We start from the raw sequence: 14,842 nt of genomic DNA on the forward strand, positions 1-14,842 counted from the left end.
CATACAGTTTGACTGACGTGAAGAGTAGTGCCCTCGGCTGATTTTTTTAATATTAAGTAAAATGACAAAACGAATGGAGCAGCGCTAACCTTTCAATTACCTCTTAAATTTGGAGAACAGCCAGAAGTCACAAGGAGCCATGTCAGGAGAAAGCAGGGGTTTGGGTTTTTGCCCAAAACATCAAAATCAAGTGCGAGAAATCGTCTCCGATAAACGTCTGCATCTTTAGAATGGTTTTCATTTGACTGTTGCCCAGTTTTTGGCAAAATTTCAATACAGAAGTGCTGATCCAGTTGTTCAATAATTTTCCTTAATATTAAAAAAAATCGATCAGAGTCCAACACACTAATTCAGTCAAATTCTGCTTTCCAGTGACTGACGCTATTGACAGACGGGAAAAAATTCACACTTGTGCAAATAGTTTCGGGTCAGCTCATGCACGCGCTTGATTTAGATCCATCTGGTTCTTACAAAATGGATGGTCGGAACTTTTCCATCTGCTTTCGTTATTTATGTTAGACTCAAAGATATGAAACTAATAGAATTTTTTTTTTTAAATAATGAGTTTGGTAAGAACAAAAGAATATAAAGATTTTAATCATGCGTACTTAGGTTTGTTGCGCATAACTAGAGTTCTTAAAATTAAAATCCTAATTTGGTCAGATTTGTAAAAAAAAATTTAAAAAATAAAATGAAATAAATAAATAAATAAATAAAATGGGTAAATGTTTTGCGTTAAACTAGCAAACATAAAACTGGTCATGGACATACAATGCAATTAATACGATTGCAAAGATCTAACTTATTAGAAAATTCCACGTTAACCAAAAAGATCTTGTCAAACTGCTTTTTGCTGCATTTTGCATTTTGTTTTTACACGGAAGCTGAAACCAACAATGTGTATTCGAAAAAAAAGCAATGTTAAATAAGGAAAAAAAAAAAATACTGAAAAATTCGAAACATTTTTCTTTTTTCGTATTTATAAATTTTCCGTAAGGTTCGCCCAAGATTTGCAGGTGTTAATCTGTATGAAAAAACTCTCGTGACAAAGCGTAAACTCAAAATATTATCACAAATCTTAAATGTAAGTAATTTGTCAGTTATAGTTAACTGTATACCAAATCAAGGTCTAAAAGCTATCTAGATTTAGAGGCTAGACTTGTGTTTAGGGGGAAGAAAACACATGTTTAGATGCAAAAAATCAAGCCATTTTCAGTGAACGCTTCAAAGTGGGATAGTGAAAAATGAACATGAAAGTTGTTTTTTAATAGGTTGCATTTGTTATACAGTGGCAAACTCATTCGGAAGACACTTTTGGTGCTCATAATCTTGTGCTGGATGGCAAAATACTTCATAGTTGGACTCCCATTTTGAGAAGATAATTTTCAAAGCTTATACATAAAAGTTAATCTGGAGCCTGAAGTAATTTTGTAAATCAATGCGGTTTGACCAAGCATGATTAGAATTTTTGATATTGACAGCCACTTAAATGATATATTTTCACCTTCTTGAAGTAAAACAGCAATTGGTGTATTTTTCAGAAACACTGCTGCTTTTTCACCATGTCTTTTCATTGATACGGACTTGATTGCTGTTTGAATACGGGAAAAACATTCTGGTGCACTCTGCAGCAACTCAGATAAGCTATTGAAGCATTAGACACTTCATCCTAAATAATCCATTATTCATAAAAACAATCATTAGCTTTCAAATGTAATTGATGTAACCAATAAACGTTTTCTTAAAAGTGTTCTGTGGATAACGAAGAGGATGTACTCAAATGAAACATCCTTATAAATTCTTATAAGTATCTCCGAGTCTCTAGCTATTTTGGATGAAAAAGTATGTTTCTAAATTAAAAGGTAATTTCTACTTAATTTCAAAGTGTTTTGGGAATATTCCGCTTTTCTTTCAGTAGTGACATGTAAATGAATAACTTTAGTTTAAATATAAGCTCAAAATAAAGGCAATATTTAGCAGTTAATCACACTATCTATTAAAAAAAGAGATTAGTAGAAGACAATTGTTGTTGCTTTAGTTCGTGTGCTAGGAATACATGCTTCCTAGAGAGGCATGTATGCCTCAAACAGTGAATTCAGGGGCACATCTAATGGCATGAAATACACCGCCAACTCGGTCATTTCCAGCCGAGGACTGCAGTTTCGTGCTTATTAGCACACATCAGCCCGGCATAGGAAAGTGACTGAGCTTCCTTAAGAGGTTTTCCATCTCCAGCTTAGTACCTGAAATACACCAACCGGTGTATTTGATGTAATTCTGCTTTAACCCTGGCTATTGGGCCCGGTATTTTACTGAATATACCATGCCTTGCCTTCAATCCTCGAGTTGTACTGAACCATTGCTTCGGTCACTCGTCTGGTCTGCGCTAATTCTATATTAGCTACCAGTTTGTTTGTCACTCTTGGCTTCCTTAAGAGGTTTTCCATCTCCAGCTCAGTCACTTTCCTATGCCGGGCTTATGAGTGCTAATAAGCACGAAACTGCAGTCCTCGGCTGGAAATGATTGAGTTGGCGGTGTATTTTATGTAATTCTGCTTTAGCCCTGACTAATGGGCGGTATTTTACTGAATATACATCTAATGGCTTAAAGGTTTTCAACTCTCGCTGAACCCTTGTTGTTTAAGTCACTTTTCAAATCCTAGAATGTTAATATCCTCACATGTTAGGATTTACATTCATAAATTTGCATTTAAAATTCTGATTATAGTTATGCTACAAAAATAGCTTTTAAAGCTAATTTTTAGTGTCCGAAGCTCACATGTGCACTCTGGGGGGGGGGGGCATCTTAATCCTTTTGAAAGATATATATATATTTATACAATACGCTAAATCTTAACTTTTACAGGAGAAATTTGCATGAATATTTTTAGTGAATAATTTACAAGACATAGTTCGAAAAAATATACATTAATAACTTTAAAGAAAATGTTTCAATGAAAGGTTAAGGTTTAAAGCGAGGGAAACGATTGTGCATGTGAAACGTTGAATTTTATTATTATAGGACACTAATGAACTGGATTTGACATCTAGAAACATACCGAAGAAGTACTAATTAAAACTAAGATCTGGAATGTATATTTATTAACACTAACATAGCAGTGAGTACATTGTCTTAAATGTATTTATTTTAAAGCACAATTTTAATAGCTAATGTAGTCGAATCAAGTTATTTAATAATTAAATAAAATATTAATGTTAAATAATAAATTAAATAATTTGATTGATGAAATTGACTTAAGAATATGTCAAAACAGGAAAACCCTAGTCAAAAATGGAGTGCTTTTAGTGCTAATTAGGACTTAGAAGAAAGTGGGAAAAAGTTCTTTCCGAGAGAAGACATAACGCTTCCTTCAATTTACTGATTGCTTTTGTCATTAAAAGCAGCATTTGTGTTTTAATTAGGTTTTATCTCAAAATAAAGCACTCAAATTGAATAGCGTATTCAAACTCGATTAAGTCTGAACAATGAAACAGAGTAATTAACTATGACAGAGAATTTATTTTTCTGACATTTAGATTCGGCTTAAGGTACCGATGAGAATTTCTATTAGTTAGTTTGAAGAAGTTTTCTTTTGTAAATTACTATGTTTTTCTATTTCGAAGTTTTTTCATTATATCTAGAACGCTGAAGTTTAATTCTCATCAAATCATTTATGCAAAAAAATGTATAGATTTTTCTTTGTTATATATAGAGATAGTAAAGATGGACATGCATTTTAAATTTGAAATATTTTTTAAGGTTAATAAGGTTAATTTGAAATGGTTTTTAATGCGTTAGTTGCGTTTCTGGACCTTCAAAATTGAACAAATACAGATGATTCAAAATATTGCCTATTTTCCGCTTATTCGTTAAATAAATCGTTTGACCACTCACTTCATTTTACTTATGGATTAACATTTAGCTTAAGAGTAATTGCCCAGAAAACTACATATTTTATTATGAACATTAAATTAAATTTAATGTTTATTAAAAAATATGAGAAATGCCAAATGTACAGATGATTAAAAATATTTGTATCCCTTATATTTGCGAAATGTAATAGCGCGATTTCATATTTCATTCAGCTTATAGGGAAATGTTATTAGATTTCGGCTGAAATTAAACAGCGTACAGAAAAAGATAATTTTAATGATTATAACAAAAATATGCGGACATTTTATCGTTTCGGTGAACTTTCCAGTAGATTTTGAAAAAAACAGAAAAAGAACAAATTTTCCTTTAAAAATTAAAATATTTTTAATTTGTTACTACAAAATGAGGTTCTATTGTGTAAATTTTTTTTTGAACCTTTAACATAGAACAAATACAAAAATATTTAAAATACTGTTATCCCTAGATCCGTTAAATAAATCGAGTGTATAATTTTAGTTTACGGGCAAATACTATTTGATTTTGCTTGCATTTTCCCACAATATAATAGAACATATACAAATTTAATGATCATAACAAAATATGCAGACATTTTATCATTTCAAAGAACTTCAAACGGTACTTTTTGAAACAAAAATAAAGCAAATATACTTTAAAAATTAAAAAAAAAATATCATCAATTATTTTGATTGAAAATTTATATTACTAGATTACATACCCCACATTTGATTTGTTAGTACTGTGTGCTTTCAACTGTTATCCTCGGCAAAAAGAGAAGCAAGACGCATTCATTTTCTTAAAATATATACACTATTCTAAGTCATGTTCCTAATTTTGCTATCAAATTCTATTTATAGGTAAATAATAAAGGCTGTTGGGTAAGAATAAAAGTTTTAAAGCAACTTTACAGAACTTTTAATTTTGGTTTTTGTATAAAACCAAGTTATATGTTTGTCAAAATAACTTGAATACTAAGCAAATATTGCCATAATGTTTAATTAGTAATTTAAAATGTTAGTTTTTTCCTCTTGTTTGAACACATATAAAGATTTTCAGTAATTTTGTCAGGTCACTAAAAACTACTATGACGTTCATTTTATGATTTCTTTTCTAGTATAATTGTTCTTTGTTCATATGTTTGATTCCAAAGAAAGCCCGATTTTAAAATTAAATACAAAAAATAGCATAGAAACATTTTCAGTCCAGTTTTCAGTTAAATTACTTTCTTGTTGCTTTTAACCAATGTATTTTTATTACATATATGTATTTATTTTTTAAAAAAATATTCATTATTATAATATTTACATATTTTAGATTTTATCGACGTAAAAAATTCTCACTTTAATTTGAAGAAAACAAGTCATACATTAGGGGCATTATTAAAGTCTAATTTCATCTATAACACTTATAAATTTATACATTAGTGTCATTAAGTTCTGGTGTTCTCCATGAAACTAAATTTTCTTTAGTTCATATTGAAAATATTCTTTAATCCTTCTATTTATGAGTTCAAAAATATTGCATTAATATTCTGCAACGTAAATTTCAAACATGACAAATAAAAACAGAAGGTTTTTCGATGCACGTAATGTAAAACATGCTACATATTGCAAACTTGCAGTAGCTATAAAACCGGCCGTGGCTAAAGCTTGGTCATAGCTATAAACACGGCCAAGCTATAAAAGCATGGCCGTGAACTTAGTTTACTGGTCAGGATTCAGTTTAAACAGTTCGATATGCAACTTTTTGTGTTGCATCTCAATGTTTTAACAAAACTTATATCGGACAGTGATCCCGCTTTCTTTACTCCTGTGCATTTGTTATATTACTTAACATTGTTCGAAATTTTTATGAGGAAGAAACGGGGGAGTTTATCAGAAAGACTTTTCGGAAAACGTCATCTCTTCAGACTATAAAGCCACCATAAAAGTTTAATGATCTTGTAATGTCTTCTGAATTAAGTTACAGCTGTGAAATCGGCAATAAAATCCTACCATTTACTTCCGCAGAAAATTCAGCTTTGCCCTCTTCAAGTGATGTGTTGTAGATCGTTATTAACTCACAGCGTAGATCCTTATTTATTTTAATGGCGAGTTTTGGAATAATACGGGTCGTATTTTTCGCATTAATTGTTATTACGGAATTTGATTTTTTTAAAAATCTGTAGCAAGATATTTTATTTGCTGCATATCATTTGACACTTATATGCACAGGTACTTACTGAACCTTATGAAAAGTTGTCATTGCTTGTTGTTTCATTGTGGACTAAAATGATAAAAATTGAATATAACTGGAGAACCATGGATTAAATATGGAAAACCCCATTCCCAAAAATATTTATTGATAGAGTTTTTGCACATTATTAATTTTGAGACGAATTAAATAAAAATTTTCTTTTTCATGCTATCAGTTGATAATATTTTTAGTTTACAAAATTTGTAGAATGCAAAGGGACTGTTTTGAGACTCTTTCTACGCACCGGTTTGAAGACATTAAGTTAAAGAGGCGTTGCAGCTTGCAAGTCCAGGACAAAACACCTATGGATTTCGTTTTATGGGATACATTAATAAATGTTTACACTAGATAACACTATTTATTCTGGATAAACGAATTAGAGTATTAGGTGGTGATATCACACTGGTTAAGCGTATAGTCAAATGCTTAAACCTGATAAGGGTCGGATTCAAAAACCCGCGCTAACCTATATTTTCAAAGAAAATGAGTATTCGTTCCCGAATTCTTCCACTTTTTATTTCACTTACGCTATTTTTTATTTCAAAAGTAGACATTTTACGATTATAATATTTTCGTTAAGTTTATGCATATTTAACGTACATAGTTAAAAAAAAATTATTTATTTTCGCGTGTTATATTATAGCGTGTTTCTTTTCTTTCTTTTTTTTGTAGTTCTCTCTTTTATTTATTTCGCGATTTATATTTTTTTCAATGCAATCTAAAGTACACATTTAAAATTATTTTTTGTTTCATTTTCTCCTGCGACCATACTACACTTGGAGATATGATATTTCTATTTAGAATTATTCACGTAAGTTCAATTTTGCAAATCTTTTGACGTCATCAAGTTTATTTTTTGCATAGTAAAAATGAATAGCTTAATTTTGTGACATACTAAAAATGGAACCTGTAATATTGGAATGGAAAACACATCTTATCATTCGGTAAGTGCGAAATATCTTACAAAATGAACTTTAATTGCAAAACCTAAATAATGTTTTTTCTTATTTGTTTTTCATAGGCATATTTTTTACTTTGCAAAAATGCAAAATGATTTCAGCATTTTTTTTTCTATATTACCGATCTCATAAAGCATTTCGAATGTACGTTGAAAGAATTCGTTTCGAATGTAAGCGAAGTCGTTCAAATGAACGAGTTGAATGAACGGATCAAAAGATTGAACAATCCTCCGATGAACGGACCATTAAAAAGAACGACTTTGCCCACCTCTATTGCTTATACGGTGGGCATAAGCTTCTCCTCATATATCAGGCGATAAAAATTGCAACACAAACTGTTCTTACATAACTTGGAAAAATACAATTTTTATAAAAGTTTAATTTTTGCAAAGAAAAGAATAAATTGTATGAAAAAAACATCCATTTATTTAAACTTTCTAAGGAGAAATTCACTCAATTAATCATATGTTGTTCTTATTCTTTTTATTTCTCATTTAAAATATTTCTATGTTTTCTCAGTTGCCTTTGATTTCCATAGAAAGAATAAAGTCTTATGACCCTCTATATAATAAGTTGGAAAGATCTTGAAGAGGCTTAACGAAAATCCTGACAGATCCGTGAGGGGTGTTGGGCCCCAAGGATGATCGAAGCACGTGTTAGCATTCGCAGGTGTCTGATTCTGTAAAGAATGTGAAGGCCGAAACACACATGAAGTTCTGACGGTTCTAGACTGATGAGCAATTCAGCAATCGGATTTTTTTCATCGGTTTGTCATTGCAATTATAATTTAAAAGCTTAAAAAAATGTATTAAGAAATCTTATGTGGGTGTTCGTCTTAGAAAGCACGTCTTCAATCGGGTGTTTTTGTGAAAAACAAAAACATATAAAAAACACTAAAAATCTCTTGAATTTCAATTAAAATAGCTATTGAAATTTAAAAAAAATAATTCTGCAAAGCCATCCATTGAAACATCCGTTCATGAAAACTATACATAAAAAGTCAATATACTTGTATGTCGGGAAAATAATGCATTATACGAACTATAGTTTTTATATGCAAAAAAAAAAAAAAAGAGAAAAAAAAAGAGGTTTTACAAAACGGTGCTTTTTTTGTGGAAAAATTGTAATCATAAGTAATAGTTGAGATTTGTCAAGTATCTATAAGTAGTAAGATATTCTGATTAATATTTGATTCTGAATAATTTTATTCCGAATCACCTCAATTACAAACAATCCCTCAGTTTTGACTTACTTAGTTAATTGCGAAAACCAAAACGATTTTTTGAAAAAAAATCTAAATTGAATTGAACTCAAACTAATTTTAAAACAGTCATAAGAATTAATTAATATTCAAAAGAAATAAATACAATTTTGTAAAGCAACAGTAAGATATAGCAGCAGTAGGATATCTTACTATTATTCCTGCTATTACATGTCTTACTCTTGCTCTATATGCACACACACAAACATATAGACACGCACCTGTATGACCTGACTTCACCATATCCCCTTTTGTCACATATCATACTAATTTTCGTTAACATATTCTGGAAAAAAAATGCGTGATGTCACCCTTCTTTACTCCGCCCTCAAAGTGTGACATCATTGGTGGACAGCCAATAAACTAAGGTTTAAAAAAATAGAAGGGGAATGTGGAGCAAAGTTTAAGATGACAGATGTTTTTCAAAATGGACAATTCGGAAATTTGTTTTTAAAATTACAGAACAAAAAGAACGAATATTGTATTTTATAATAAATTTTGTGTTGCAGCAATATTTTTTTAAATTTTTTGCACTACATTTGAGTCTTTAAGAAAAAGCGGAAAATTTTCACTTTTATTTTTCATGGAGCAAAGTAAAAAATAAAATATTTTTCTAAATGAAATATTTTTTAATCGATTATAAAATATATTTTTGATCAAAAGAGAATACATGTAAATGAATAAATGAAAATATAATGAAGCAATAAACGAATAATTAAATGAATAAATCAATTAAAAAAGGAAAAATAAATGAGCGAGTGAAAGAATGAATGAATACGAAAATAAGTGAGTAATGAAGGAATGTAAATAAATTAATTAATAAATGAAAACGTAAGTGATTTATGTTAAATGAATGAGTGAGTAAATGAAACAAACTATTTCAATTTGCCCCGCATGTACTTGACTAATTGTACAATTTATTTAAAATACAAATAAGCTTAATATTAACTATATTAATACTGCATTGAATATTAGGAAGCCTCAATTAATATTTTAAATGTTAATAACAAGAACTTTATAATTTTATTGTAACAAAAAAATTTTTGACTTGCGACAAAATATCAGAATATGAGTATCAATTTTTGAAAATTGCCTGTATTATCATATACATTAATCTTCGGAGATTTTTTTTCCTAACTGGAATAAAATACACATATAATACTATATACTTAAAATAATATAAGATAGGTGGAGCTAAAAGCAGAGTAAATATTTCACCATTTCACTTTGCACCGCATTCCCCTATTTGTTTGAAAAAATAATCATTAAAGATTAATGCTGCTTTTGATACTTTCACTATTGTGCAACTACAAATATGAAAACTACACTTTTTACATTATGTAGTCAAACAAATCCTATATCGAAAAATAAGAAGTTACATTGAAAATGGAGCAAAATCATCAAGTTTTCCGTTTAGAAAAAAAAATCCTAAAAGTTTCATGGTTTTTTCGTGCAAAATTGTTGATAATTTTTAAGCAAATTTTTTCTAAAATGCTTTAAATTAATGAAATTCCATTTCTTCTTTGATTTTTATCATCTTTCTTAAAATAAATTTTACCTATGTTTTACTATAATCCTCAAAATGATTGAAAGTGCTGTGAAAATGAAAATGTCTAGGATCTTACCCCGCAAAAAAAAAAAAAAAAAAAAAAAAAAAATCCTTCAAGAATGGTTCATTAAAATTACCTTCATTTTACGCCTTGGGAAATCACCATTTCTTTTTGTCCTGCTTCTTCACTTTGCCCCATGTTCCCCTACATGCTAAAGTATGTAACAATTATCAGAAATACTAAATATGTATCTAATTTTTTGTTTCAAAAACACTTAAGGAAATTTATTGTTTAAAATATGTGCATAATTATGTATAATTATTAAGAACTAGCTGCGGTCCAGGTCTACCTCGAAAATAAAAGTTACGTCAACAATCAGGCTTAAATAAAAGAACAAAAAATAGTGTAAAATCTTCCACCAAAGTAGCAAAAGAGCAATTTTATAACTCAAAATTCAAATCTCTTTCGATTAAAAAAAAAGTTAGATTTTTAAAATCTAAGTAATTTTTTTTATATTTAGTAATTGCTATTAATAGGCGTAAACATTTCGTTTAACGGATTTTCTGGCGAAAACTTCCCAAAGGGCGAGGGCCCACTTATAGGGGGAGAAAACCCCTTTTGAATTCATGAGCATTGAGGGGCCTTTGTGCCAAATTTGGCAAAGATCCGACGTAGACTGGATGTGTTTGAGGAATTTACACACACACACAAATAAAAGTCAATCTTCGTAAAAATAGATAAAAAGTTTCATTTATCGTAGTACCAGTTTCTAAAATAAAATTCCGTTTTTAAATTGCAGTTTTCTGCAGAAAATACTCGTAAGAAATTGAATATTTAAAGAAACATTAACGCAAGTAAACCTTACAATATAATTTTCGTTTTCAGAAAGATTGATTAAAATAAAATTGAATTTCTTATGTGAATTTTCGGAACGTCTGCGTTGGGAACTTCTACTTCACTAAAAGTAATCCGCCGAAAAGACACAATAACACATATTTTTAGAATTCTTAATTAATGCTCGAAACTTTGCACACTATTTACAAATCCCCATCGGACATACGTATATGTTCTGAAAACCGAAATTTTAGTCAATTTGCCAACACTTTCGAAAATTACGATTTTGATTTCACACAGTTTAAGCAAAAAAGCAAGCAATTATCAACGTAGGAATCGCTAGTTTTCCGCGCAATCATAATTATTGATGTCACTGATAACTCCACCAATTTTCCGGAAGCTGTAGTTTTTGAATGGTTTTATTAAATTCCTTACGAAAAGATTTTTTTTTTCTCGTGTGTAACTTTGTTTTTGTATGTGTGTAGTGTTTCCGCTATGAAAATGGTTACTTTTAGTGCGAGGAAGTAACCCTATTTCTTCTTTCGAGGGCGAATGCTTCGCACGGATCAGCTAGTATATATTCGAGTTGGGTACTGTCGTTCTTTTTAGTGACCCGTTCTTCAGAGGATCGTACATTCTTTTCATCCGTTCATTTAACTCGTTCATTTGAACGACTTCCGTCATTAAGAAAAGTTGCACATGATCTCTCTGCACGACATACTCACGTACATTCGATATTTTTCTTTAGATCAATAATGTTCTTTAAAGTAAATATAACTAAAATTATCTAAAAGTAAGAAAATAGGCCTATGAAAAATGAATCAAAAAACTTTCTTCAGGTTTAAATGCAGAAAGCAATTATAGTTCGTTTTATAAGATATTTCTCAGTTTGCCGATTGATCCATGTTTTCCATTACAAAAATCTCAGGTTCCATTTCAGCATGCCAAAAAATTAAGCTATTAAATTTTTCCGAATACAGCACTATGTATAACATATAGTATTACCAGTAGACCATGTATAACGAAAAAAGGTAACAACAAATACATCGGTTGCTCACTCGGAGTTCCGGATACCTTAATTTAAAAAAAGACTCACCTAAATATTAGTTAGGCTTCAAAATTATTCCACAGTACCGATGAGAACAGAAAAAGAAAACAAAAAGAAAAAAAGGTAACACTTTTTTAAATGATAAAACAAAATAGACGGCATTGATCCTGTTTAAAATCTCTGGATATTGAATGTAAAATAAGCGACTTGGAAGTCGTCAAGTAAGTTAAAAAAATAAGCCAGATCAATGTAGTTGGTAGCTGATAAAGCTGTTATATGAAACAAAAGACTGGCCACAAAAGTGATAAAAGGTATTTTTAGAAATAACGTTGGCAACAGAAAGCGGGAGAAGGATTTTTCCAGTTGGGTGGGACAGGAAGTGGGCATTTTGTTAGTAGCCCAAACAAGTTACAAAAAACATTACAAATGAATACATTGGAAAATTGCAAATGAACTGCAACGGTTAAAGAAAAATTATGAATAAAAAGCAAAAAGGTTCGAAATGAATATATTGTACCTACTGCTCTGAGAAAAAGAAAATTTGAGATTAAATGCTAGTTGAAAATTTGAAGATGGATGTATTTTTTTTAAAAATGCGATTATATCACAAGTGCATCAATACATTGTTCCAAAATGCTCACCATTCAAAAGAACGGTCGTTTATTTTTTTAAGTGAACGAACGGATCCGTTCTTTTTAACCCGTTTGTTAATGAACTACACACTGAAGATTTTGGTGGTGCAATTTGTAAAATTTTGAGGTATCCTTTAAGATTTTAGAACTTCAATATCGATCGACTTCGATTCAATATTTTTGCAATTAAAAAAAAAATAATAATAATGAAAAGACAAAAAAAAATCTTGTTGTCCTTATCGATATCTATGATTAATCACATTCGAAAAATAACAAACAATACCCCACTATTCTGTTTTATGGCACAATTTCAGAAAATATTAAAATATAAGTTATTAGTTTAATGACTTACCTTGTCAGAAGAATTGCAGTATCGTGATGAAATCCTTGCGGATCGTTAAATTCTTGCTGCCAGCGACAGAAATTCCTCAAAGTTTTAGAGGCACTAGGAAATATAATTCCAGCATCCTAGATGAATACATGACACAATATTAAAATCCTTTTGACGACATCAGTTGAAGAAGTTTCTCGAAAGCTTTCCTGCGGTGAAACTTTCGGCAGTATTATTAGCTTCATAAAGTGCGTATCGATTAATTCTCGGTGGTCCATTGCACATAAATTTCAAACTTTTAATTAATGATACTGAATAAATTTTAGGTTTTAGAGGTCGTGGTGAAATACTTTCGTTTGATGTTATTATCACAAAGAGATTTATCGTCTTTGATTTAGCAAGAACGTTAAATATTCTATAAGTATTTCTGTTTTAATTCCTAATAACTAAACATTAAAGAAGTTTTATCTATAGAATGATGCAATATAAAATTATTTTGACTCTTTTTATACTGATTACTTAATACTTCATGAAAAATCGTGTTTTTCATGTTCAGAATTATACTCTTATTACATATGTAGAATTAAAATATTTTCAAATGACACGAATTTTATTATCCTTTAATACTGGGTACTTCTCTTATCCTTTCGAAAATAATTTTTGAACATTATCTAAAATTCTTCTTTATTGAATTTGAAAAGAAACTAAATTCTAAGTTATTTTCTGTACAGTAAAATATTTCATTCGTGTAGCTTGTATTTAATAACAGAAATCGTACTTAAATTAGTACTAATTATTCAAAAAGTTGAAATAAAAACATATTGCCTGCAAACATCGCTTTTGTGCATGTTCAAGGTAGCAAAAAACTTATTTATTTTCTATTAGAAATCAAGTTTTCTATTGTGCAGCATTCTGTGCATTTCACAGTACATTTCATTTCCGAATATAAAGAAAAAAATAAATAATTAGCATCAGAACTTTTTTTTTAAATTTACTTACTTCTCCATCAGACATAATGACCAATTTTACAATGGATAAATTGATATTGTTTCCAATGGAGGGATCTTTGTAAATCAGAGCGACCTATGAAAAGAGGAAAATATTAAAGAAAACTTTAGAATACAGTTAGCATATTTTTACGCTATGTTGGAGAAAAAGTAGTTTTTTTTTTTGTAGAAATAAAGTAAGAAAAATTCATAATTTAATGAGACTTTCAGAGAACCCTCTGAAGCAATTAAAGCAAGTTTCACTCAAGAAATTTTTCAAAACCCTAACAAACTCAGTAAATCAATCAAGGAAACAAAAATGCTTGCAATAAAAATAACCGAAGTTTATTACACGCTGTAATAAACTGACTCTTGACAAGAACCATGTTTTCAATTATCGTGAATTTTATACATTAAAATTTTGTCTAGTTTTTCATTTGTATTTTACTCTTACTATTAATTCATTCCCTCCTTAGAATCATTAGGCTTACATTAAGTTTATGATAAAAAGCGCTCACAAATTTTTGCATGAAAATTATTTTCATATTTTGGTACACAGTTTAAGCTATACTTTAAAACTAGAAGTAATCATATATATTATTTCTCACAAATGTTTTTTTTTCGGGGGGGGGGGGGGGCGGGGGGTGACGCAATATTTCCCTCAATACTTAAACTTCATAAGAAAGGCATTGTTTAAAAATACTTTTTAACCGCTTTCTACGAAAGTTAAACGGGAAACTTACGTTTTGGTTTTTTTGTTGAAAAAAAAAAACCAAATTCATTCTGTTTTTTTTTTTTTTTTGTTACGCAGTGCTTCAATGCATTGCATGCCGAAATACAGATCCGTTGACTTATTTCATTAAAAACATCGTGCTAATAATGTACCTATCGAGACTTCGATGGAGAGTATCGATTTAAAGACTTATTTTGTTCAGCGGAGTTCTGATTCTTATTTTCATGACTATGTAATCGAAACTTATTTGCTGGACTCTGAGCTGTCACCATAGTTAGAATTACAAGCACCGTTTGACTTCAAATTGAGATAAAATTGTGGAGAAGAATTTAGTGTCTAACGTGATCTTCATTTCGTATTTACATTTGTAAAAATGCGTTT

The 14,842-nt window shown here is 29.8% G+C and overlaps 1 protein-coding gene across 1 annotated transcript in view; it reads right to left on the reverse strand.

Moving 5' to 3' along the window:
* LOC129231188 (A disintegrin and metalloproteinase with thrombospondin motifs 9-like) overlaps window positions 1-14,842 on the reverse strand; it is a 179,464-nt gene that overhangs the window by 92,139 nt on the left and 72,483 nt on the right. Inside the window, exons 3-4 of the mRNA XM_054865435.1 lie at window positions 13,742-13,825; window positions 12,764-12,879 (exon numbers count right to left, since the gene is read on the reverse strand). Coding sequence (XP_054721410.1) covers window positions 12,764-12,879; window positions 13,742-13,825 — 200 coding nt within the window. The remainder of the gene's footprint in view (window positions 1-12,763; window positions 12,880-13,741; window positions 13,826-14,842) is intronic.

Source organism: Uloborus diversus, chromosome 10 (genome assembly GCF_026930045.1).
Source record: "Uloborus diversus isolate 005 chromosome 10, Udiv.v.3.1, whole genome shotgun sequence".
Classification (NCBI taxonomy): Eukaryota; Metazoa; Arthropoda; class Arachnida; order Araneae; family Uloboridae; genus Uloborus; species Uloborus diversus.